We start from the raw sequence: 25296 nt of genomic DNA on the forward strand, positions 1-25296 counted from the left end.
GAAGTCCTCCCCTTGGGAAGCTATGCACTGATGCCAGTGCCTAGCCCACCCTTCTAAGCAGTTTTGGAACTCTTTTTCTGGAATGGCCATCAGAGCTGCCATCTTATTACACTTGATGTCCTGAATGTCATCAAAATGTCTTCCTTTCAATATTTCCTTTATCTTCGGGTAAAGAAAGAAGTCACTGGGGGCCAGATCAGGTGAGTAGGGAGGGTGTTCCGCTACAGTTATTTGTTTACTGGCTAAAAACTCCCTCACAGACAGTGCTGTGTGAGCTGGTACATTGTCGTGATGCAAGAGCCATGAATTGTTGGTGAAAAGTTCAGGTCGTTTTTGTCTAAGTTTTTCACGCAGCCTTTTCAGATAGTAAACTCGGTTAACTGTTTGTCCATTTGGTACAGATTCATAATGAATAATCCCTCTGATATCAAAAAAGGGTTAGCAACATCATTGCAACAAATTCACGAACTTAATTGTCAGATCTTGTACAGTAAAAAGTCACCTTTTTGATGTAGTTTTCTGGGTTTTGACAAACTCATACAAGTCATATAACCCCATCATAATAATGATATAGAATGTCCCCATCACCCCCAAAACTTCCTTCAGGTTCCTTTGTAGTCAATTCTCTTCCCAACCCCAGCCTCTGGTAACCACTGATTTGTGTTTTTCCTCTATAGTTTTCTTTTCCAGGAGGTCATATAAATAAAATCACACAGTTTGTAGCCTTTTGGGACTGACTACTTTCATTAGCATTAATGCATTTGGGGATTTTCCACGTTGTTGCCTGTATCAAGATTCATTCCTTTTATTATGTTGCATAGAGATACCTGTTTGTTCACCAGCTGATGGATATCTGGGTTGTTTATGGTTTTTAATGATTATTAATAAAGCCTCTACCAAAGGTTGTATACATGGTTTTCTCTTGCATAAATATGCAAGAGTGAAACTGTTGGCTCAAACGGTAAGTGAGCCATTTAAATGTCAGAAACTGCCCGGCTGTTTCCACAGTGGCTGCGCCATGCTGCACTCCCACCAGCAGTGGGAGCTCTGGCTCCTTCACAGCCTGGGCAGCACCGGTGGTGTCGGGTGACTGCTTCCCTTGGCCCTCACTCACATTCCCCTCAGGGCGATGACAGGGGGCTGCCTTCCTCGTGCTTATTTCCCAGCTGTGCGTCTTCTCTGTGCATCTTCTCGTGTTCAGATCTTTTGACCATGTATTGATTGGGTTGGTTTCTTCTTAATGATTTTGTAAGAGTTCGTTACATATTCTGGATGCAAGTCCCTAATAAGAGGTGTTCTGCAAATATTCTTCCCCCCCTCCCCCGTCTGTGGTTTGTCTCTTCATTCTCTTTACTGTGACTTGTAGGGCAGAAGTCTTAGATTTTGATGAAGCTCAATTTATCATTTTTTTCTTTTATTGATTATGCTTTTGGTGGTATATCTAAGAATTTTTTCCTACCCCAGAGATTTTTCTCCTGTGTTATCTTCTAGATGTTGTGTAGTTTTAGGTTTTACATTCAGGTCTATGGTCCACTTTGTGTTAATTTTTTCTATGGTGCAAGGTATAGGTTGAGTCTGTCTGTCCTCTTCCCACCTTCCCTCCCTGTGTCCCTTCTTTCCTTCCCTATGGATACCCAGTCATTTCAGCCCCATTTGTCTAAAAGAGTATTCTTGCTCCATTGAGTTGCGTTTGTACCTTTTTCTAGAATCAATTGACCATACATGTGTGGGTCTATTTCTGGATTCTCTATTCTGTTCTATTACTCGCTCTCTGTCCTTTCGCCAATACCACACTGTCTTGATTTCTGTAGCTTTTAGTAAGCTTTGCAATCAGGTAGCACGTGCCCTCCAATTTTGTTCTGTTTCAAACTTGGCTACTTTGCTTTTCAATACACATTTTAAAATCACCTGTCACTTTCTGACAACAACAGCCTAAGAGAGGTCTGTCACTGGGTTCAACATTAAGAGGCTCCTGAACTGTGGCCCTTCTCAGAGCCTTCGCTGTACATGGGGATTCCTCAAGGGGGAGAGACAGGCAGTATTTCCTAAACCACTTTGATGAGGAACTTTTCCTTTGTTTCATGGGACTAATGCTGTATGGTGGTACAAACTGCATCCCGACCCACCAGTGGGTCATGAAATAAATCTTTCAGAACCAATTAAATAACTTAGAATAGAAAATACCCCTGCACACCGCTCTTGGTAGAACTGGTACTGAATATTTTAATTATGTGTGCAGGTAAGGTGTATATGTACTGGGACACAATGCAAAGGAACTTTCTTAGTGTGGGTCACATCAGAAAAGCCTGCAAAAGCTCTGTGGAAGGCACTTTGGATCGTGCTACAACCCCACTGCCTCCTGGGCTGACCTCCACATCTGTGCCCATGTCAGTTCTTGCCACTCTCTCCCTGAGAGTGTGCCCTCTCTAACCCAGCTCCACCTCTGCAGCTTGAGCAGCTCTTTCTAAAATGCAAATCTGTTCCCACACTCCCTCGGAAGCTTTTCCCTCCTCCCCAACTTCTGAGTCTGGCATTCAAGGCTCTGTGCTAAGCCCCACCTACTGATGAGTTCTATCTTCCAGTGCCTTCCTCCTGTATACTGTGCTCCGGCCACATTTCCTGCTCTGCAAGCACACCCCATGCTTTCTGATCTCCAGACCTTTACTCCACTTTGCATCCCTCTGAGCATACCCTTGCATGCCACCACTGTCCAGTGCAATCCTACGCATTCTTCAGTTCTGGGCCCCACCACCTTCTCTGAGAAGCCTTCCCAGATGACAACACTGAAAGTACTCTTTCCCCCTTCTGCTCCCATCATGGTCCCATCACCCTCTGGCCTCTCAGCCTTCGGAAATGCCAAGACAATCCGGAATAACAACTCAAGCCGCTTCGGGAAGTACATTGACATCTACTTCAATCCCAGCGGGGTGATTGAGGGTGCGCGCATTGAGCAATTTCTCCTGGAGAAGTCTCGGGTCTGCCGGCAGGTGAGGCCTCTACCTGCTGCACTAGTCCTGGGGGCAACTTCCATGTGCCCCAGGATGGAGAGTTAGGGGATTAGGGAGGCTTCCAAGAGGGGTCCTCTTCAATCACTCTCACCCCTCCTTCGCTCTTCCCCAGGGACCTCTTCAGACCCCACAGGTCTTAGCTCACTGCCACTGAACCCTTGTCTTACCCTGAGACGGGCCAACGACCCCTAGAATTGGGTAATAATGGTCCTTTCCCAGTATTCAAGGAAAAGACATGATAGGCTTTTCTGTTCTCAATTTTCCATCCATGTAACTTCCTTCATTCTTTGGTGCCTACTACCATGTTTCCCCGAAAATAAGACTTAACTGGTCAATCCGCTCTAATGCGTCTCTTGGAGCAAAAATTAATGTAAGGCCCGGTCTTATTTTACTATAAGACCAGGTATAATATAATATAATATTTAATATAATACTGAGTATAATATAAGACCGGGGTCTTATATTAATTTTTGCTCCAAAAGATGCATTAGAGCTGATTGTCTGGCTAGGTCTTATTTTCGGGGAAACAGGGTACTCCTCACCTCTACTGGAATTAATTCTGAGGCTGTGCCAGCTCCCCAGCTGAGGGTCTGTATCCTGACATCACTCCCTCACTCGTGACTTTAGGGAGGGTGCCTTCAGGGTTTTGGGAGGGTCCTGGGAGTGGCTGGTTCATGGGCAGGGTGGGTGGCCTTGGCACAGGGATGCAGGATGAGCTGGAGTGCGAGGCAGGCAGGATGAGGACAGCGACCAGGCCAATGCTAGGGCCACACCTAGCTGAGAGGCCTTGCGTCAGAAGCCGTGACAGTGACAGGACTTGGGGGCCACAGCCCGAGGCCCAGGGAATTGCTTACAAGCTGTCTGGACTGCCTTCCCTGCCAGGCCCCGGAGGAGCGGAACTACCACATCTTCTACTGCATGCTCCTGGGAATGAGTGCGGAAGAGAAGAAGCTGCTGGGCCTGGGAACGCCCTCCGAGTACCACTACCTGACCACGGTGCGGCCCGCCCTGCCCGCCCCGCCTCACATCTCCGGACCCCGCCCCACCCGCTCAGCCCCACCCCTCCCCCACCCCGCCCCTCTCCCGTCTCGCCCTGCCCCCTGCCACTCCCGCCCCTGCCAACAGCCAATGAAGAAGGAAGAGGGAGGGTTGCTTGTCCGGGATGGTGCCTGCTCAACCTTTGCTTTACACTCGTAGAAAAGCCCAAACTCTGGCGAGGCCCTTGAGACAGGCCCTGGGTTCCCCTTTTTCTCCTCCACCCCACCCTCTTCTCTGTTTGCTTTCTGTTTGACTGTCAGGAGACACCCTTGTCTGAGGCGTCCTTTTTCCCCCTGAACTCATGGTCCTTCCCCACATACCCCTCCTTCGTTTGGTCCCAGTGGACAAAAAGCTCCTGGTCACCCAGTAGATAATGGACAGTCGGTTCCACGCCTGTCCTTCCCGGATTTCATTCCAGTCGCCATCCTTTAGGTGCCCCTAGAACTTGACCTCCAGGAGAGCAGGGACCTTAGGCTTGCTCTCAACTGCGTCCCCACCCCTAGTCCCCATCCCCGCCTGAACAGTGCAGCACAGTCTGTCCGTTTGCTGACAAGGGAACGGTGAGTTCTACCTCTTGCAGCTCTCTCCTGTGTAGCCCTCTCTCTGTGTTCCCGGTGGCAAGGCCCTCCTCAGCCCTTGCCTGGAGCACGGCAGGACCCCGGGGCCCCCTCTCACCTAGTTTATCACCTACCCTGCAGGCTTGCCCCTACTCCATCATCCTCCCTGCAGACCTTCCACATGCGGGTCTGACTGAGTACATCTCCGATGACGATTCTTCAGGGGTGCCCTGTGGCCCTGTCTCCTGGTTTCCAAGTCCCTCCAGATTCCATCCTTGGGCCTCCCCTCCTCACCACTTACCTCAACCTTCTTGTAGCCCAGGCTCCTTCCTCCCTCCTCTGTTTTGCTCTCTGCTTAGACCTCCCTCCCCCCTGCACTGCTTTGAAGCTCAGCATGTGGGGCCAGCTCACACTGCCTCCTCCTGGAAGCCTTACCCTACTTGCCAGCAGGCTGGCCCGCCCTCTTTGATATTGGCCCTTGTCTATGAGCCCATCACCTGCTTCTTGCCTGCCCCTCCTGTATGCGCAACACCAGAGCAGGGCTAGGTCTCTCCATTTCTGAATGCCCAGCAGTAGCACAGGGGCTGACACACAGTGCCTTGGAAAGCGTTTGTTAAAGGAACCCAAGGCGTTTCCCAGAGAAGGTAAGGCAGGCGTTACTACAGATGGGTGACTGATCGAGGCTCAGAGGAGCTGACTGACCGCAGAGGCCACGCAGCTACCAAATGCCGGTGCTGGCTACAGAGCCCAAAGCGCTGTGTCTGCCTCTGGTTCTGCCTCTGGAGGTGCTTTTGTGTGTTATCTGAGCGTGGTCCTCCCTGTGGCCCCTCAGGGTCCACCCAGAGCATATGAAGTGTCACTTACTGGAGCCCTTGGCTGAATCCCTGAGACTTCCCTGCCTTGTGCGCCCTAACTGGACAGGGTGGGGTATGGGGTGGCCCCCAGAATGCTGAGGTACCTGAGCTTGCAGGGGAACTGCACCTCCTGTGAGGGGCTCGATGATGCCAAGGAGTACGCTCATGTGCGCTCGGCCTTGAAGATCCTCATGTTCTCTGACTCCGAAAACTGGGACCTCAGCAAGCTGCTGGCAGCCATTCTCCACCTGGGGAATGTGGAGTTTATGGGTAATGCTCCCCCCAAACTGCACCCTGTTGGAGGGACCGGGACAGGAGGAGGAAAACATCTCTTGGAATTTCACCTAAAGAGCCTGCCAAGATCATGTGGTCTAACCCGTCCTGGAAAAATACATTGAAAATGTTAGCTATGATTCGGGAGGCCTTGTGGGGTCAGGGGGAAGAGTCAAAGCCTAGGTCCCTCTAAAGGGGAAGACTCGATCAATCACCCCCACTTTTAGCTGGGAGGCCAAAGGGCTACCTCCTCAGGGTGAGAGTAAGGGTGAACCAGAGTAAACAAAGCCATACACCACCTTGCAGACCAGTTTGGTCTAGGGATTAAGGTGTCCTGGCCTGTTAGCTCCCCAAGCACCTGGCCTAGAGGATACAGTGAGAAGACGTAGCATGCATTGGACTGGAGTCCAAAAGGAACAGAGAGAACAAATGGGGCACAGGCAGTATTTGATGAGATTATGGCTGGCTCTGAACTCGGAAAAGACAGCCATTCACAGAGCAGTGGGCAAGGACAGATTTTTCAATAAACTGTTCTGGAGCCATAAAGTATCCATGTGGAAAACATGACTGGACATCACTGTCTCACACCATATAAGGAAATCTACGCCAAGTGAGTTGTAGCAGGTGACCATGGGATCTGTCAACACCCTGGGCACTTCTGCTAGTGAGAGGTGGGTGCTGACACGCAGGGGAAGTCAGGATATGGAAGAGGATTAGAAATGAGATGATGAAGCGGGCACAGACCAGGCACAAAAGAGTGCAGACAGTTAGAGCACACACAAAACTGAAAACTGCAAAACTAAATGCTGTTTAGGGATTAACACGTAGGTAGTCAAAAATAGAGAAAAAACAAGGAAGTGATTTCCATGAAAGTTGGGAGAGTGGTTACCTCTAGTGGAGGGAACATGGCCTCACCAGGAAAGGGCCGAGCGGAGCTTTGGGTGTGGCCAGCCTCTCTATTTGACTTCAGTAGTGGTTGTTGACTTCATAATTATTCATTATAACAAACCTTTGGGTTTTATGTACTTTTTTTATCTGTGCGCTTTATTGTACAATTTTTTTTTTAATTTATTTTTGTTTTGTTGAGAGCCCACTGGCCAATGTGGGAATCAAACCGGCAGCCTTCGGAGTTAGGAGCATGGCGCTCTAACCGCCTGAGCCACCAGGCCGGCCCTGTACAATTTTTTAAAGTTAAAAAAAAACATACAGAAACAACACTCCCTCCTCCCCCCATCCCAGCAACTGTAAAGTGGGGAGGTTGACTCAAAGAGGAGGAGCTGGAAGGAAGGAGGCCGGTCAGGAGACTCACCATAGGGCTGGGCCCAGCTTACAGTCTGCTCTGCTACTGTTTGCTTATTTGACTGAATGAGTATGTGAATGCCCAGGTTTCTGTAGACAGCAGAGTGGGTTGAAGGGGCCCGATGGCTCATCTTTTCCCTTAATAGACACCCCTGCACCCGCACCCCCACCCCACCCCAGTCCATCCCCGCTCTCTCCAAACAAACCCACGTTTCTTCAAACTTCCCTTTGACGTCAGGTGCTGATCTCACTGAGCAGAGCAGAGCAGGGAAGTAGTCTGTCTATTCTCACAGCCAAAGTGCTGATAGTCACCTGGGACACTGGCTCCCAGAGAGGGGCCGGGAGAGGCAGAGCCTAGGGATGGGCTGCCCAAGACCCAGCCCTCACTGGGGCCTCTCCCATCACTTCCACTGCGTTGCGGCTCAGAGTGACTGCTTCTCTCTGCAGCTGCAGTCTTCGACAACCTGGATTCCTCCGATGTGATGGAGACGCCTACCTTTCCCACTGTGATGAAGTTACTGGAGGTAGCCAGGCTGTTGTGTCTGCCAGCTTCTGTTTTAAGTGAGGGGGGCCCAAGGGCCTAGGTTGACAGACCCCTGATCCCCCTACCCCCCAGGCCCCCCCATTCTTATACCCTTCCCAGACTCCAGCTTCTGCTCCCCACCCCTTCCTGGGGGTGAGAACCAGGGTGGGGCAGGGTGAGCTAATCAATAACAAAGTAGCAAAATGGTGTCTGGCTTGAACAATTTCTTCCCTTTTCCCGGTCCCATTCTCTGCTCTTTAGTGGCCCTCATGCAGCCTCACTCTGCACCCCACCATCCCCAGGCTCTCCCCACTTGGCTCTGCTGGCCCTTCCTTAGCTCCCATCAAACAACCCTGCCCTCATCCTGGTCGCCAGGGCTTCCCCATGAGCTGTGCTCTTCCAGGAAAGTGGAATGTGCTCACACCATTAGCCTCCAGGGTATTCCAAAGAGAAAGGGAGCCTCCACTCGGAGGACAAACCCAGGCACCAGGCAGGGAATATCTTTGCACTGGGGACACTGTGATGTCCTCCACAGCATATCCCATTGGAAGTTCTGTTGGAAAAGTAATAGGATCAGAAGAAAAGGGGGGAGGTGAGGGGGGGAAAAGGAAGGAAAGGAAAAGCAGTCACATTAGGCACATTTTGCTGCTCACGTTCTTCATTTGGATTAGGGTTCTAGAAACTTTGGGTTTTGCCAGCTCGGTGTTCCCTGCACGGTGGGGCCTGGCCCATCAAGACTCCTCCTGCTCCCTGAGAACTTAGCCTCCAGGCAGGAGTGGCTTTGGTTGGGGCATATCCAAATGCCAACGGCCTGGCTTCAGAGCCCTCCCTGCCCACTGTTTTCCAAGGTCCCCCTGGTGGTGCCAGCCCCTTCCCCAGTCCCCAGGAGCCAGCATAGGCCTGGGCACCAAGCAGCCAGTGTGCTCAGGGCCTGCCCAGCTTCTGCATCCTCCTGAACGCTCAGACTGACCCTCGGCCAGGGCCCGCCCAGGACCCTGACTCCGGTCCCATGTGACCTGGCCCTACTCACAGGCATCTCCCACTGTCAGGACTTGGGCATAAGGGGTTTGGACATGAGCGGGAACAAGACATCGCACAAGCAGGTCAGAGTCCTAGAGCCGGGCCCTGCTGCGTCAGCCAGCTGTCCACCCGCCTTCTCAGGTAGAGCACCAGGCACTCCGGGACTGTCTGACCAAGCACTCCATCGTCATCCGCGGGGAGTTTGTCACCAGGCGTCTGCACACCGCCCAGGCTGCAGCCCGGAGGGATGCCTTTGTGAAGGTGCAGAGCTGCGGGGGAGGAGGGAGAAGGCCCCCACCACCCCGGAAGGCCCTGCACCCCCGCCCCACCCCCCGGCCCCCGCCCTGCCCTGTTGGTACACAGCAGGCAAAAGCAGAGCCAGCTGGGCCTGTCTGGGCTCTGCCTGTCACCTGCCTGATGACGGTGACTTCCTAGCCTTCCTGGGTTGGCTTCTTGCCTTTGCTGTAGGGGTGATGGCATATCCTTCAGTGGGTCTGTGAGCTGCAGTGTGATAGGGCGTTTCTGGGTGAACCTGGAGAAAGGAGCAGCCAGCCTTCTGTGCTGCAAAGCCCGAGGCCTTACCTCTGTTTTCTCAGGGCATCTACAGCCACCTGTTCCTGTGGATTGTCAAGAAGATCAATGCTGCGATTTCCACCCCGCCTGCCCAGGGCCCGAAACCTGTACGAAGGGCCATCGGCCTCCTCGACATATTTGGCTTTGAAAATTTCCAGAACAATAGGTATGAAGACCTCAGTTCACCTGCTTTCAGAAAATGGAAGATAAGCTTAACTTTAACTGAGCAAGCTTGAGGATAACCATTCCTCCCCATGGAACTGAGGCCAGGGTGAGCCCAAGTCTTTCTGCAGGGACATGGTCTGTGCGTGGCCCCTGGCACCCACAACATGTCTAGAGGAGGCCACATAGCTAAAAGCGTCCCAAGAACCAGGCTGTGGCCCCAGCATTTGTCACCCCTTTTGAACCATCTGTTCTCCTCATGAATCTGAGTGAATTATCACATGAGGTTAGAGTGAAAATGGAAATCAGTAACATTGATCCGACTGCATCTTTGGTGGGTATATTATACTAGGTATTAGGGGGAAGGTGCTGGATTTATGGATCATCCCTGACGTGTGAGTTTTGTGGGGGTAAGGCAAGGCAGGACACTTCTGGCGCAGTGTCCCGGTACCCTGGCTGGAAGCTGAAGAGCTGACCAGGAGGCAGGTCAGAAAATTGACACCCTGCTGTGGCTGTAATGAAGGCTGGGGATGAGAGGAGACAAGGGTAGGGAAGGGAGCCCGGCAGCGCAGCCAGATAAGCGCACTGGACGCTCTGCCACCTTATCACGTGGCCGGAGGAGGTCAAAGGGGAAAATGAGAACTGAGACAAGCATGCAGGAAGCATCGAGATGCAGTCTAGCGCGGGGCTTGGCAGGAAAGAGCCCTGGACTGCTTCCAAGAAGCAGAAACCACTGTCAGGGAAGCCAAGGGACTGGCCTGCCCTTGGCACGTCCTTGCCCAAGGCCCTGTCTCTATGTGAAGTCAGAGAGTGCCCCTTGGAGAACCAGAATTGTCAAGACACAAGCCAAGCTCACTGGGGTCACAGGCTCCCAGGACTGGCTGGGTGGGCAGGGCAGGTGGTAGGGGGCAGGGCAGGGAGAACTAGGCCCCGTATGATAGAAGCTCTAAGAAACTCACTGTAAACTCAAATGTGATCCAGATCATGGGTTTCTGTCCCCAAGAGGTTCACCTGAGCAGACCAAGCATACCTTTGGAAACCTTAGAAGAGAGAGAGTAGTTAGCTGTGTGGGGGCAGGGGTGGGGTCTGGCCATTTATGCAAGGACTCCTCTCTGGAGGAGACACAAACTGGGTTTGTGACAGGGTTGCAGTCTGGGGTCCTGGAAAAGGACTAGTGCTGTGTCACCTAGCACCCAGTCACTCACCCAGTCACGCCTTCTGTGAGTGTCCCCTGACCAGTGTACTGGGAGTGAGGAACAGGGCTAACCTGTGCCCTCACGTTTTGGGTTAAGAGATGTAGAACAACCAGTCTCAGGTATGATGAGGTTCTGCATCAAAGGGTGACCCATCCTGAGGCAGAAATACCTGAGGGAGACCTAGGGGCTGAGCACAGAGCCTGATCATGAGGAAGGAGAGGAATGGCAGGCAGCAAGTGTGTGAAGACTCAGAGACAGGAAAGCACTGGGTTCCCTCACAGCTGCGGGAAGTCCCGAGTGGCCTAGGGCCACTCCCTGAGAGAGGGGCAGGCTTTCTACTGTGTCACTGTCTGGGTCTTGAAAACACTGGGAAGCCCGGGAGGATTGAAGAAGGGGGTAGAACAAGCTGGGGTGGGCAGGTCAGAAAGCTCCCTCTAGTGGCAGGTGGAGAAAGACTGAGGCTGGGGCAGGAAAAGCCCCTGGGGGCCAGTACTGGGCTCAGGGTGAACCATGAAGTTGGCCTGTACTAGGGTGGCAGCAGTGGGAAGGAAATGAAATAAAGAGGTCAGGGTGCTGAGAGAGAATGGACCAGCACTGGTTGGAAGTGGTGAGGAAGGAGAGAGGTTGTCAGGCATGACTCCTTGGTTTATGACTTGGGCCAGGAGTAATGCGTGGAGGGACCATCTCCTGAAGTAGGGAACCCAAGAGGAAGAGCAAGTAGGAGGATTAGGTTGGGGTAAGAATGCAAAGGAGCCCAGCAGTCAATATCTTGTCTTCAGAGGCTCCTCTCAGTATGAGGGCTACTTGCCCATGGGGCTATGGCTGCTATAGGACACTTGGTCCCTCAAGGATGGTTTCCATGTCATGAAAGGCAGGCCTGGCAGAGGACCCTGTAGGCGACTGGTAAGGAGCAAAGTCAGGAGTTCGATGGCATGCTGAGCCTTGTCCTTTCTCCTAGTCTGTTTGCTGTGGGGTGGAGGGGTGAGGGGTGGGGACAGAGGTAGAGAGGAAGGAGGGGGGTTGTCAGTGTGCACACCGGCTCCGTGGGAATGGGGATGGGCACATGCGTGTGCTGTGTGGTATATGCATTGGTCAGCAACCCGTGGTTCCCTGGGGACCGCGTGCTGCAGCAGGGACCGCCCTGACCGTGTCCTGCCCGTGGTGGTGGTGGCGCTGTCCCCAGCTTTGAGCAGCTCTGCATCAACTTCGCCAACGAGCATCTGCAGCAGCTCTTTGTGCAGCACGTGTTCAGCCTGGAGCAGGAGGAATACCGCTCAGAAAGCATCCCCTGGGACTTCATCCACTACACCGACAACCGGCCCACACTGGACCTGCTGGCCCTCAAGCCCCTGAGCATCATCTCCCTGCTGGATGAAGAGAGCCACTTCCCTCAGGTGGAGAGCCTGCTCATAGTCTCCTCCTGAGGCTGGGAAACCCCCCTGGGCTGGCCCACTTGTTCTGGGGGTGCTGAAACTTCTGCAGGGAAGTAGCAGAGCAGCCCCACTCACCCCCAGCCAGAGCTCCTCTCTCCTTCAAGGCCTACCCCCTGCAGGAAGCCTTCCTGGTTCCACTCACACTACCTGTCCAGCAGAATGACATCTCAGTCACTGATTATTTAGATTCAAGAACACACTCCAACAGGGGGTTTGCTGAGTACCCTTGGACCAAGGGCTGCAGAGGGTACAAGAGAAGGCAATGCTTTTCTTCTCGTTCTCGGGGAATTCTGCCTGTCCTTGGGGAGACAGACTCCAATGCCATCAGTAAGAGCTCTGAAGTCAGGGCTGGGGAACCTGGGCAATTATAGGGAAGTGTGGTGCTGGGGTGCTGGCGGTGGAGGTCTCTGCTCGGGCTCAGCCCTCACTCACTGTGACAGGTCACCACCCTTGGCACCAGTTTCTTGTCTGTAGAAAGGCCGTCAGTCATTCTGAGCTCAGTTGCTTTTTTGGGCCCCTTAAGGAGCCCCTGAGCCCTGTGGGTGTGCCAGCTGACCACCCTGTGGTGGGGCTCTGGGACCTCAGCCCATAGTGTTTCTGTGTTCCTCCAGGGAACAGATGCCACCATGCTGCAAAAACTGAACAGCGTCCATGGCAACAACAAGGCTTTCCTGCAGCCCAGGAACATCCATGATGCCAGATTCGGCATTGTCCACTTTGCAGGCGAGGTGTACTACCAGACGGAAGGTAGGGGCAGCTCCTCCCACTCCCCCTTCCTCCAAATCTGCATCAGGTTCCAGAGGCCACAGAGAGTTTGCTGAGAGTGTTAGGTCATTTTGCAGAGCTAGCAATAGGACAAAGGGAAGGGAATGGACCAGGCATGTTTTGTTTGTTTTTTTGGTAACAGCTCTATTGAGATATACTTCACATACCTGTAATTTACCCATTTTAAGTATACAACTCAATGGTTTTTAGTATATTCACAGAATTGTGTAACCACTGCTACAATTTACAATATTTTCATCACCCCAGAAAAAAACCCCTCCCTTTAGCAGTCATTCCTCATTTCCGGTCGACCCTCCCCAACCTCTGGCAACCACTCATTTCTGTCTCTATGAATTTGCCTGTTCTAGACATTTCATGTGAATTGAACCGCACAATATTGGGATCGGCTTCTTTCACTCAGCATCATGTTTTCAAGGTTCATCCATGTTGTAGCGTGAGTCAGGACTTCATTTGTTTATACTGCAGCATAACGTGCCCCAGTAAATGTACTAAATATGGTTTATCCCTTCATCAATTCCTGGACATTAGGGCTGTTTCCACTTTTTGGCTATTATGAATAATGCTGCTATTAACACTCATGTACAAGTTTTTATGTGGGTTTTTAAATATATTTTATTTATTTTGATATTCAATATTATTTTTATATTAATTTCAGGTGGACAGCATAGTGGTTAGACATTTATATAATTTAAGAAGTGAGCGCCCTGACTCGTCTAGAATGCACCTGGCACTGTGCATAGTTATTACCGTATTTCTGATTATATTCCCTATGTTTTACTTTACATCCCCACAACTATTTTATAACTATTAATTTGTACTTCTTAATCCCTTCATCCTTTTCATCTTGAGCCCCAAACCCCTCCCATCTATCACTCCAACAAATCCAGTACCCATCTGACCCCATACATTGTTATTACACTATTATTGACTATATTCCCTATGCTGTACTTTACATCCTCGTGACTACTTTGTAACAACCAATTTGTACTTCTTAATCTCTTCCCCTTTTTCACTCACCCCCAGCTCCCTTCCCATCTGGCAACCATCAATTTGTTGTATGTATCTATGAGTTTGTTTCTGTTTTACTTGTTTATTTTGTTCTTTGGATTCCACATACAAGTGAAATCACATTACATCTGTCTCTCTGTCTGACATAGTCCACTCAGCACAGTACCCCCCAGGTCCATCCATGACACCACAGGCGGCAAGAACCTGTTCACATCTATGGCTGAGCAGTATTCCATTGTATACATGTACCATCTGCTCTTTATCCGTTCTTCTATGGATGGACACCCAGGCTGCCTCCACATCTTGGTTATTGTAAACAGTGCTGCAATGAACATATGGATGTACACGTCCCCTCGAAGTAGCGTTTTGGGTTTCTTCAGATAAATACACAGAAATGGGATTACTGGATCCTTCTTTGTCTGGTATAATTATTGCTACCCTAGCTTTGTAGTTTGTTTATTTTTGTTTCATGAAATATCTTTTTCCCAACCTGTTTTTTGTGTGGTTATCTTTAAAGATTTTATTGGGGAAGGGAAACAGGACTTGATTGGGGAACAGTGTGTACTTCCAGGACTTTTTTCCAAGTCAAGTTGTTGTCCTTTCAGTCTTAATTGTGGAGGGCGCAGCTCAGCTCCAGGTCCAGTTCTGTTGTTAGTTCCAGGGGGCGCAGCCCACTGTCCCTTGCAAGAGTCAAGGAATCCAACCGGCATCCTTGTGGTTGAGAGCCCACTGGCCCATGTGGGAATCGAACCAGCAGCCTTCGGCGTTAGGAGCATGGAGCTCTAACCACCTGAGCCACCGGGCCGGCCCTCCCATCCCTTTACTTTCAGTCTGTATGTGCCTTTCTATCCAAAGTGAGTCTCTTGTAGGCAGCATATGTAAGGGTCTTGTTTTCTTATCCATTTAGCAACCCTATCTTTTGATTGGAGCACTTAATCCATTTACATTTAAAGTAATTGTTGATAGATATGTAGTTATTGCCATTATATTCATTTTTTTAAATTAAAGTTTATTGGGGTGACAATTGTTAGCAAAGTTACATAGATTTCAAGTGTACAATTCTGTAATACATTATCTATATCTCACATTGTGTGTTCACCACCAGGAGTTAGTTCTCTTTCCATCACCATATGTTAGACCCATTCACCCTCTTCTAGAACCCTTGACCCCCTTACCCTCTGGTAACCCCTAAACTATTATCTATGTCTATGAGTTTTTTTTCCTTTATTTGTTTGTATTGTTCTTTTGTTGTTTTCAGTTTTATTAACCACTTATAAGTGAAATCATATGGTTCTCTACTTTTTCACTCTGACTTGTTTCGCTTAGCATTGTACTCTCAAGATCCATCCATGTTGTCACAAATGGTACTATTTTATCTTTTCTTAACGCTGAATAGTATTCCATTGTGTACATATACCACAACTTCTTTATCCATTCATCTATTGAAGGACATTTGGGTTGTTTCCATGTCATGGCCACTGTAAATAAAGCTGCAATAAACATTGGAGCACACGTGTCTTTATGGATAAATGTTTTCAGATTTTTGGGGGAGATACCCAGGAGAGGGATTGCTGGGTCATATGGTAATTCTATTCGTAATTTTTTGAAGAACCTCCACACTGCCTTCCATAACGGCTGCACCAGTCTGCATTCCCACCAACAGTGTATGAGGGTTCCATTTTCTCCACAGCCTCTCCAACACTTGTTACTATTTGTCTTGTTGATGATAGCCATTCTGGCTGGGGTGAGATGATAGATATCTCATTGTGGTTTTTATTTGCATTTCTCTGATGATTAGTGATGTTGAGCATTTTTTCATATGTCTATTTGCCATTTGTATATCCTCTTTGGAAAAAAGTCCCTTCAAGTCCTCTGCCCACTTTTCAATTGGGTTGTTTGCTTTTTGTTGTTGAGTTTCACGAGTTCCTTAAATATTTTGGATATTAGCCTTATATCCGAGGCGCTGTTTGCAAAAATCTTCTCCCATTCAGTGGGTTGCCTCTTTATTTTGTCGATGGTTTCTTTTGCTGTGCAGAAGCTTTTATGTTTGGTATAGTCCCATTCATTTATTTTAGCTTCTACTTCCCTTGCCTTTGGAGTCAAATTCATAAAATATTCTTTGAATGCAAGGTCCATAAGTTTAATACCTGTGTTTTCTTCTATGCAGTTTATTGTTTCAGGTCTTATGCTTAGGTATTTGATTCATTTTTATTTAATTTTGGTACATGGTGACAGATAGCAGTCCAGTTTCATTCTTTTGCACAAGGCTTTCCAGTTGTCCCAGCACCATTTATTGAAGAGGCTGTCTTTTCTCCATTGTGTGTTTTTAGCTTCTTTGTCAAAAATTACCTGTCCATATTTATGTGGTTTTATTTCTGGGTTCTCAATTCTATTCCATTGGTCTATGTGTCTGTTTTTCTGCCAATACCATGCTGTTTTGATTATTGTAGCCCTGTAGTACAAGCTAAAGTCAGGGAGTGTGATACCTCCAGCATTGTTCTTTTTTCTTAGGATTGCTTTGGCTATTTGGGGTCTTTTGTGGTTCCATACAAATCTGATGATTCTTTTGTTCTATTTTTTTTAAAATGCCTTTGGGATTTTGATGAGGATTGCATTAAATCTGTATATTGCTTTGGGTAATACGGCCATTTTAACTATGTTGATTCTTCCAATCCATGAGAATGGAATGTCTATTTCTTTCTGTCTTTTTCAATTTCTTTTTAAAACGTCTTATAGTTTTCAGCACACAGGTGTCATGCGGGGACTCTGGTCCCGCTCCCCACATAAGAACGCAGGACATGGTGAGGCCAAAAAGGAACACCCACGGGGCCATAGATAGGGGAGTCATACCACTGTACTTCGCACCTCTCTGCAATCATGCTTGCTAACTCAGCCACCATCTTCTTGCTAGCCCCCATTTTGCTGCTAGCATAGCCATGGCAGTTATATTAGTGGCCAATGACTCACTGGTTACCGCTGACGGCCAACTAGCCACAGCTGATGGCCATCCAATCACAGTTGATGGCCATTTACTACCTGAGCCAGCACCTTCCTCATGAAGCCAAGAGTCTGGAAACTGCACTCCTGGCTCTGTCCCCACATAGGTCTTTCACATCCTCGATTAAGTTTATTCCTTTTGTTGCAATTGCAAAAGGAATTGCTTTTTCAATTTCTTTCTCTGAGCTTTCATTGTTAGTATACAGGAATGCAACGGACTTTTGTACGTTGATTTTGTAGCCAGTGACTTTACTGTATTCGTTGATTGTTTGTAATAGCTTTTTGGTGGAGTCTTTATGGTTTTCTTTATATAGCATCGTGTCCACTGCAAAGAGTGACAATTTAACTTCTTCATTCCCAATTTGGATGCCTTTTATTTCTTTCTCTTGCCTGATTGCTCTGGCGAGGACATCCAATACTATGTTGAAAAGTAGAGGTGATAGGGGACAGCCCTGTTGTGTTCCTGAACGTAGAGCAAAGGGCTTCAGGTTTTCACCGTTAATTATGATATTAGTTGAAGGTTTCTCATATATGGTCTTTATTATGTTCAGGTATTTTCCTTCTATACCTATTTTATTAAGTGTTTTAATCATAAATGGATGTTGTATATTGTCAAATGCTTTTTCTGTATCAATTGGTATAATCCTATGATTTTTGTCCTTTATTTTGTTTATGTGATGTATCACATTGTTGGATTTCCATATGTTGAGCCATCCTTGTGCCCCTGGGATGAACCCCACTTGGTCGTGATGAGTAATCTTTTTAACGTATTGTTGCATTCGATTTGCTAGAATTTTGTGTAGGATTTTTGCATCTGTATTCATCAGAGATATTGGTCCGTAGTTCCTTTTTTTGTGTTGTCCTTACCAGGTTTTGGTATCAGGGTAATGTTGGCTTCATAAATGAGTTAGGGAGTATTGTCTCTTCTTCAATTGTTTGGAAGAGTTTGAGTAGGATTGGTATTAGATCCTCTTTGAAGGTTTGGTAGAATTCACTACTGAAGCCATCTGGTCCCAGACTTGTTTTTCGGAAGGTTTCGGATGACTGATTCAATTTCCTTACTGGTGATTGGTCTATTTAGATTTTCAATTCTTCGTAATTCAGCCTAGGAAGGCTATATGTTTCTAAGAACTTGTCCATTTTTTCTAAGTTATTGAATTTGGTGGCATATAGTCCTTCATAGTATTCTTGGATAATCCTTTGTATTTCTGTGGTGTCCGTGATAACTTCCCCTTTCTCATTTCTAATTTTGTTAATTAGTGTCTTCTCTCTTTTTATCCTAGTGAGTCTAGCCAAGGGTTTGTCGATTTTGTTAATCTTTTCAAAGAACCAGCTGTTTGACACATTAATTTTTTTCTATTGTCTTTTTGTTCTCTAGTTCATTTAGTTCTGCTCTGATTTTTATTGTTTCCTTTCTTCTGATGACCTTGGGTTTCATTTGTTCTTCTTTTTCTAGTTCTTTAAGGTGTAACATGAAGTTATTTATCTGTGATTTTTCTTGTTTCTTGAGATAGGCCTGTAATGGTATAAATTTCCCTCTTAAACTGCTTTCTCTGCATCCCTAAAATTTTGGTGGGATATATTTTCATTCTCATTTGTTTCTATGTGTCTTTTGATCTCTCCTCTCATTTCTTCTTTAAAAGTATATTGTTTAATCTCCACATATTTGTAGTTTTTTCTGCTTTCTTTTTGCAGTTGATATCCAATTTTAAAGTTTTGTGATCAGAGCATGTACTTGGGATGATTTCGATCTTCTTAAATTTGCTGAGGCTAGTTTTATGTCCCAACATTTGGTGTATCTTTGAGAATGTTTCATGTACACTAGAAAAGAATGTATAGTGTGATGTTTTAGGATGAAGTGCTCTATATATGTCAATTATGTCCATTTCATCTAATGTGTCATTTAGGGCTGCTATTTCGTTATTTATCTTCTGTTTGGATGATCTATCCATAGCTGTCAATGATGTATTTAGGTCCCCTATACAATTGTGTTTTGGTCAATTTCTCCCTTTAGTTCTGTGAGCAGTTGCTTAGTATATTTCGGTGCTCCCTGATTGGGGGCATAAATATTGATGACTGTTATGTCTTCTTGTTGTATAGTCCCCTTTATCATTATGAAATGTCCATCTTTGTCTCTTGTTACCTTTTTCACCCTGAAGTCTGTTTCATCTGATATCATTATGGCTACACCTGATTTTCTCTGGGTACCATTTGCTAGGAGTGTCAATTTCCACCCTTTCACTTTCAGTCTATGTTTGTCCTTGTAGCTGAGATGTATCTCTTGGAGGCAGCATATGGTTGGGTTTAGCTGCTACTTTGTGTCTTTTTATTGGTGAGTTCAGTCCATTTACATTTAGGGTGATTATTGATATGTAAGAATTTCCTATCATTCTATCTATGGTTTTCTGGTAAGACTGTGTCTCCATTGTTTCTTTGCCTTTTTGTTGTTGTCTATTATTTCAGTGTCGTGGTATTCTATGGTGTTTTCCCTCCGTTTCTTCATTTATTCACTACATAATCACTTATGGATTTTTTTTAATGGTTACCATTAAGTTTATGTAAAAGAAAGTTTCATATTTAGAGTATTCTATTTCCTTCAGCTTTCTTACTTTCTCCATTTCCGCATTCTGGTTCAGGCCTATACTCTCCTCCCTTTTATGTTTTGGTTGCTACAAATTATCCCTATTGTTGCTGGTCGAATAGCCTCCTTCAGTATTTCTTGTAGTGCAGGTCATGTGTTAGAAAATTCCCTCAGCTCTGTATTTCTGGGAAGGTCTTTATTCCTCCTTCATATCTAAAGGATATCTTTGCTGTGCATATTATTATTGTCTCACAATTTCTCTCTTTCAAAAGTTTGAATATTTGAATCCACCCCCTCCTGGCTTGTAGAGTTTCTGCTGAAAAATCTGATGATAATCTATAGGGCTTTCCTTTGTAAGTTACCGTCTTCTTTTCCCTGGCTGCCTTGCGGATTCTTTCTTTGTCATTAATTTTTGACAGCTTCAATACAATGTGCCTTGGAGAAGGCCTGTTAGGGTTGAGGTAATAGGGGTTCTATTTGCTTCTTGGATTCGAGGATCCAGTTCTTTCCACAAGTTTGGGAAGTTCTTGTCAACTATTTGTTTGAATATACTCTCTGTTCCCTTCTCCCTTTCTTCTCCTTCTGGTATGCCCATTACTATTATGTTGCTCTTTCTGATGGAGTCAGAAAGTTCTTGTAGAGTTCTTTCATTTCTTTTAACTCTCAAGTCTCTTTCTTCTTCCATCCATGTCATTTCCTGGTTTCTATCTTCGATGTCACTGATTCTTTCCTCCATCTGGTCAACTCTACTACCTAAACTGGCTATTTATTGTTCATTTCTTTTATTGAGTTCTTAATCTCCAGAAATTCTATTTGGTTCTTTTTAAAAATTTCAATCTCTTTGGTGAAATGTTCATTTTGTTCTTTGAGTGTGTTTCTGAGTTCATTAAACTGCCTGTCTGTTTTCTTGTATCTTGTTGCATTTTTTTAAGAACTGCAATCTTGAATTCTCTGTCATTTAAGTCACATATTCTCATATCTTTAAGTTTATTTTCTGGAGACTTTTCATTTTCTTCTTGAGCTGTCTTCTTACCTTGGTTATTAACAGTGATTAATGATTTGTTATTTCTCTTCCTAGTCATCTACAGGAGTGGGTTCTGCAACAGGTTGATAAAAAGAGGTCTTTCTTTTGTTTTCCAGTAGGTGTTGGTAGAATGTTTTCTCTCCAACTGCAGCCTTTTATTCTCTCTCACACTGTAGTGTTATATTTTCTCTGCCTTTTTCCAGCTTCTCACACAATGGGGGAATTCCCTGGGAAATTGGCTTGCCCTGTATGAACAGTTTGCCTGGGTCATAGGGCACCGGCTCCGTGGGGAGATGTGGAGAACTTCTGAAGTTCCAAAGCTCTTCCTACACCAGATTCAGAGCCTGTGTGTTTAAGCAATTCTGTTTACTCCTGCAGGGATCCGCCCAGATAGGTGGGAACGGGGGTGGGGGTGGGGTGGGGGGTGGGTGGGTTGTGAGAGGTGGCTCAGAGCAATGGCAGCGACTACCACCACAACAAGTCCTGCTTCCATGGCTCCTTCACCTTTCCCTGAACTAGTTGGGCTGCGAGTCCATGTCTGCAGACCACAGTTCTCAGAACTGCAAATATTCTGTTCTTTTGATCTGACACTGCTACTGTTCCACTTCTAGCACCGGGCAGGTGGGGTCAGGGTGAGCTCTGGGAGGGTCTGGAGGGGCGGCTAGTCTCAGTGCCTAAGGCTTCTGTTCTCTGCTCGGCAGTGAGGGCTTAAACCACCGTTTTCAGCCTTCTTCCCTCAGTCTTTGCTCCGAGGTCTCTGCCATGAGCATTGGGTTCAGACGTGTTATACTCAGTCCCCTCAGCCCTGTGGGCCATAAGCAGAGCCCTAGCAGTCCGAATTCTTCCCTGTCCCGCATCTGCAGTAGTTCCAGGATACAGTGAGCTCGGAGCACTGAGCTAGGTCTGTGTCCTGTGCCCTTGCTGCTCCATCTCTGAAATTCTCCCTTCCCACCTGCCCCGCTCACACAATTTGCCCATCTTTAGATGATTTCAGTAGTATGCCTTTTAGTCTTGCCTGTCTGCTGCACTGGGAGTCTTTGTGGAGTTATAATTGTTCAATTTTTTGTAAATTCCAGGGGAGATATCAAGAGGCTCACCTCACACCGCCATTTTATGACGTCATCCCTATTATTCTTATTTTTATGTTTGTTTTTCTGTTTTGCCTTAAAGAAGTCCCTCTAAGATTCCTTAAAATAGTGGCTTGGTTGTGATGAAGTCCTTTAGCTTTTTCTTGGCTGTGAAAATCTTTGTCTGTCCTTTGAGTCTAAATGACAGCTTTGCGGGGTAACCTTGATTGTAGATCCTTGCTTTTCCTCACTTTGAGTATTTCCTGCCAATCCCTTCTGGCCTGCAAAGTGTCTGTTGAGAAATCAGCTGACAATCTTATGGGAGCTCCCTTGTAAGTAACTAACTGCTTCTCTTTTGCTGCTTTTAGGATTCTTTCTTTGACTTTAACCTTTAGCATTTTAATTATGATGTGTCTTGGTGTTGGCCTCTTTGGATTCATCTTGTTTGGGACTCTCTGTGCTTCCTGTGCTTGTATATCGATTTCCTTTGCCAGGTTAAGGAAGTTTTCCATTATTATTTCTTCAATTAGGTTTTCAGTTCCTTGCTCTGTCTCTTCTCCAACTGGTACCCCTATAATGCGAATATTGGTATATTTGATGTTGTCCTAGAGGCCCCTTAAACTGTCCTCATTTTTTTGGATTCTTTTTTATTTTTGCTGTTCGTTTGGGTGTTTTCTGCTACTTTATCTTCTAAGTTGCTGAATTGATCCTCTGCTTTATCTAATCTACTGGGTTTTTTAAAATTATTATTGGGGAAGGGGAACAGGACTTTATTAGGGAACAGTGTGTACTTCCAGGACTTTTTTTCCAAATCAAGTTGTTGTCCTTTCAGTCTTAGTTGTGGAGGGCGCAGCTCAGCTCCAGGTCCAGTTGCCGTTGCTAGTTGCAGGGGGCACAGACCATCATCCCTTGCGGGAGTCGAACCAGCAACCTTGTGGTTGAGAGGACGTGCTCTAACCAACTGAGCCAACCGGGAGTTCAGCAGCAGCTCAGCTCAAGGTGCCGTGTTCAATCTTAGTTGCAGGGGGCAGAGCCCACCATCCCTTGCAGGACTCGGCAAATTGAACCGGCAACCTTGTGGTTGAGAGCCCACTGGCCCATGTGGGAATCGAACCGGCAGCCTTCAGAGTTAGTAGCATGGAGCTCTAACCACCTGAGCCACCAGGCTGGCCCCCATCTAATCTACTATTGATTCCCTCTAATATATTCTTTATTTCTATTATTGTAGTCTTTATTTCTGAGTGTTTTTGTTTCTCAATGTTTCCTATCTCTTTGTTCAAGTTCTCACTGAGATCATTGAGCATGCTTATAACCAGTGGTTTGAACTCTATGTCTGACAGATAGCTTGCCTCCATTTTGTTTAGTTCTATTTCTGGAGCTTTGTTCTGTTCTTTTATTTGGGACATGTTTCTTTGTCTCCCCATTTTTGGCTGTCTCCCTGTGTTTGTTTCTATAGATTAGGTAGGGCTGCTATGTCTCCCTATCTTAGTAGAGTGGCCTTATGTGCTGGGTGTCCTATGGGACACAGTGCTCCAGTCTCCCAGGTCACCTGAGCCAGGTGCTCCAGGTGTGTCCCTTGTGTGGGTCATGTGTTTCCTTGTATAGTTGAGCCTTGGTTGCTGTTTGCACATCAGTGGGAGGGTTTGACCCTCAGGCTGATTGGTTGTGAGGACTGGCCGTGACTATAGTGAAAAAGCTGTGGTACAGGGGCTGACCTTACAGAGCAGAGCAGGGTTTGCTTTAGCAGGCCTCTGGTGCCTGCGTAGTTTGCCCTTTGGGTGTGTCATCCTTGGAGGCAGTTGAGTGATGCTCTGGCTTGGTCTGAAGCTGACTACCAGGTATGCCAGCGATGGGCCCTCCTGCGAGGGGACCCACTGCTGGCCAAGTTTAGCTGCAGTCCATGCCCTGCCCAGCGCCACCTGGAATCAGCCACAAAGCCATCTGCAGATGGCCACTGCCTACACTGGGCTTAGAGGTACCTCGAGAGGCCAATCTGCAAACAGAGGCTGGTTGTCACTAGTGCCAGGCTTAGAGCTGCCCAACCACCGGGACAGGATGCGCTCAAGCCAGATGCAGCTTGTTTGGGTTTTGTGAACCTTTGAGAAATTTCAGGAAAGTCTGCAGCATGAACTTAGACTTGTTTGTATGGAAAAGTCACTGGAAGCAGCTTGGGTGTGCCTCAGAGTTGGGTGGAACAGTGTTTCCAGGAATTAGTAGGGTAAGGCAATTGAAAGGTAATAGCCAGTTTGATGGAGACTCAGATATGGCATCTGCCTGTGTCTGCATGCAGGGATCGGGAGGGCTCAACAAAGAAACAATGGCTTTCACCAGCTCCTCCATCCAAAAGCTGCCCCTCTAGTTTTTGCCCTGAAGCCAGACAACTCAGTTCCTCCCCTTATGTCCCTGACAACTTTCAAGCTGCTGCCCCAGAGATGGAGCTCAGATTGAGTGAGTTCATCAGCGAATAAGTCCATGTGCAGCCCCTTTAATTGGAGCACCTGGGACTCCAGCTGCCCTCTGTCTCACTCAGCCACAATCTCTCCTGGTTTTCACAACCAGCAGTTATGGGGACTTCTCTCCCTGGCACTGTGAAGCCTGGTATAAGGCTGGGACCACTCATTCCTCCTATGGGTTCCTCTGCAGCCAAGATATCCCTCCCAATTTAAATGGTCACACGTGAGTGTGGGTGCAGCCCATTCCGCGTCTCTGCCCACATACCGGTCTCGAGGTGGCTTCCTCTGTATGTCCGTAGTTGTAGGGCTTTGGTTCAGCCAGACTTCATGTGATAATGATAATTGTTTTGTAATCTAGTTGCAATTGATGTGATCCTGAGAAGAGGCAAGCACAGAGTTCACCTACTCTGCCATCTTAACCAGAAATCTTCTGTGGATGTATGCTTTCACTTTTTGGGCTATATACCTAGGAGAAGAATTGCTGGGTAATATGGTAATTCTACATATGTTTAACTTTCTGAGTAACCACCAGTTTGTTTTCCAAACTGTTTGTAAATTTTACATTCCCATCACCAATGTGTAAAGGTTCCAGTTTCTACACATCCTTGCCAACAAATGTTATTGTCTATCTTTTTTTATTATAGCCATGCTGGTGGGTTTAAAGAGGTATCTTAAAATGGTTTGTGTTTCCCTGATGCCTAATGATGTGGAGCATCTTTTCATGTACTTATTGGCCATTTGTTTATCATCTTTGGAGGAATCGCTATTTAAATCCTTTGCCCATTTTTTAATTGGGTTGTCTTTTAATTGTTGAGTTGTAAGAATTCTTTCTGTATTCTAGATATAAGTACCTTATCGGATACATAATTTGTAAATATTTTGTGCTGTGGGTTATCTTTTCACTTTCTTCATAGTGCCCTTTGAAGCACGAAAGTTTTAATTTTGATGAGTCCAACTTACCTATTTTTTTCTTTGGTTGCTCATGCTTTTGGAATGACTTGGAAACATTGCCTAATCCAAGATTTACCCCTGTGTTTTTTTCTAAGAGTTTTTCAGTTTTAGTTTTTACATTAGATCTTTGATCCATTTTGAGTTAATTTTTGTATATGTTGAGATAAGGTCAGGCATGATTTTGTTTGGAGAAACAAAGGCCTGGGGTGGTTAACCTATTGGTGTGAGTGAGATACATGGCCAGTGTGCAGCTGTGGTCAGGAAAACGGGCAGGCAGCCATAGTATCACTTTCTGTATGTAGCTCGTATGAAGAAATGAGGATGTGCTCTGGTCTGTTCAACTGGAAACTTGAAGTCTCACTGTTCAGTTGGAGATACGAGGGAGCACATGCTTACTCTTCACCATTCCCAGCTTTGTGAGGGCTACACAGCACCTCTGGCACTCCTGGTGCAGTCCTCTTACTCTCACAGGCACCTGGGGCAGAGATGGGGG

At 46.9% G+C, this 25296-nt stretch overlaps 1 protein-coding gene across 3 annotated transcripts in view; it reads left to right on the top strand.

Moving 5' to 3' along the window:
- Window positions 1-25296, top strand: part of MYO7B (myosin VIIB) — a gene marked incomplete at its 5' end in the record, with an annotated part of 93598 nt that overhangs the window by 13897 nt on the left and 54405 nt on the right. For all 3 annotated transcript variants that reach the window (XM_081051561.1, XM_081051560.1, XM_081051562.1), the window contains 8 exons: window positions 2845-2987; window positions 3891-4004; window positions 5574-5727; window positions 7477-7553; window positions 8714-8833; window positions 9169-9311; window positions 11687-11897; window positions 12548-12683. In XM_081051561.1, the coding sequence (XP_080907687.1) occupies window positions 2845-2987; window positions 3891-4004; window positions 5574-5727; window positions 7477-7553; window positions 8714-8833; window positions 9169-9311; window positions 11687-11897; window positions 12548-12683 (1098 nt within the window). The remainder of the gene's footprint in view (window positions 1-2844; window positions 2988-3890; window positions 4005-5573; window positions 5728-7476; window positions 7554-8713; window positions 8834-9168; window positions 9312-11686; window positions 11898-12547; window positions 12684-25296) is intronic.

Source organism: Rhinolophus hipposideros (assembly GCF_964194185.1).
Source record: "Rhinolophus hipposideros genome assembly, chromosome: 6".
NCBI classification, from domain to species: Eukaryota; Metazoa; Chordata; class Mammalia; order Chiroptera; family Rhinolophidae; genus Rhinolophus; species Rhinolophus hipposideros.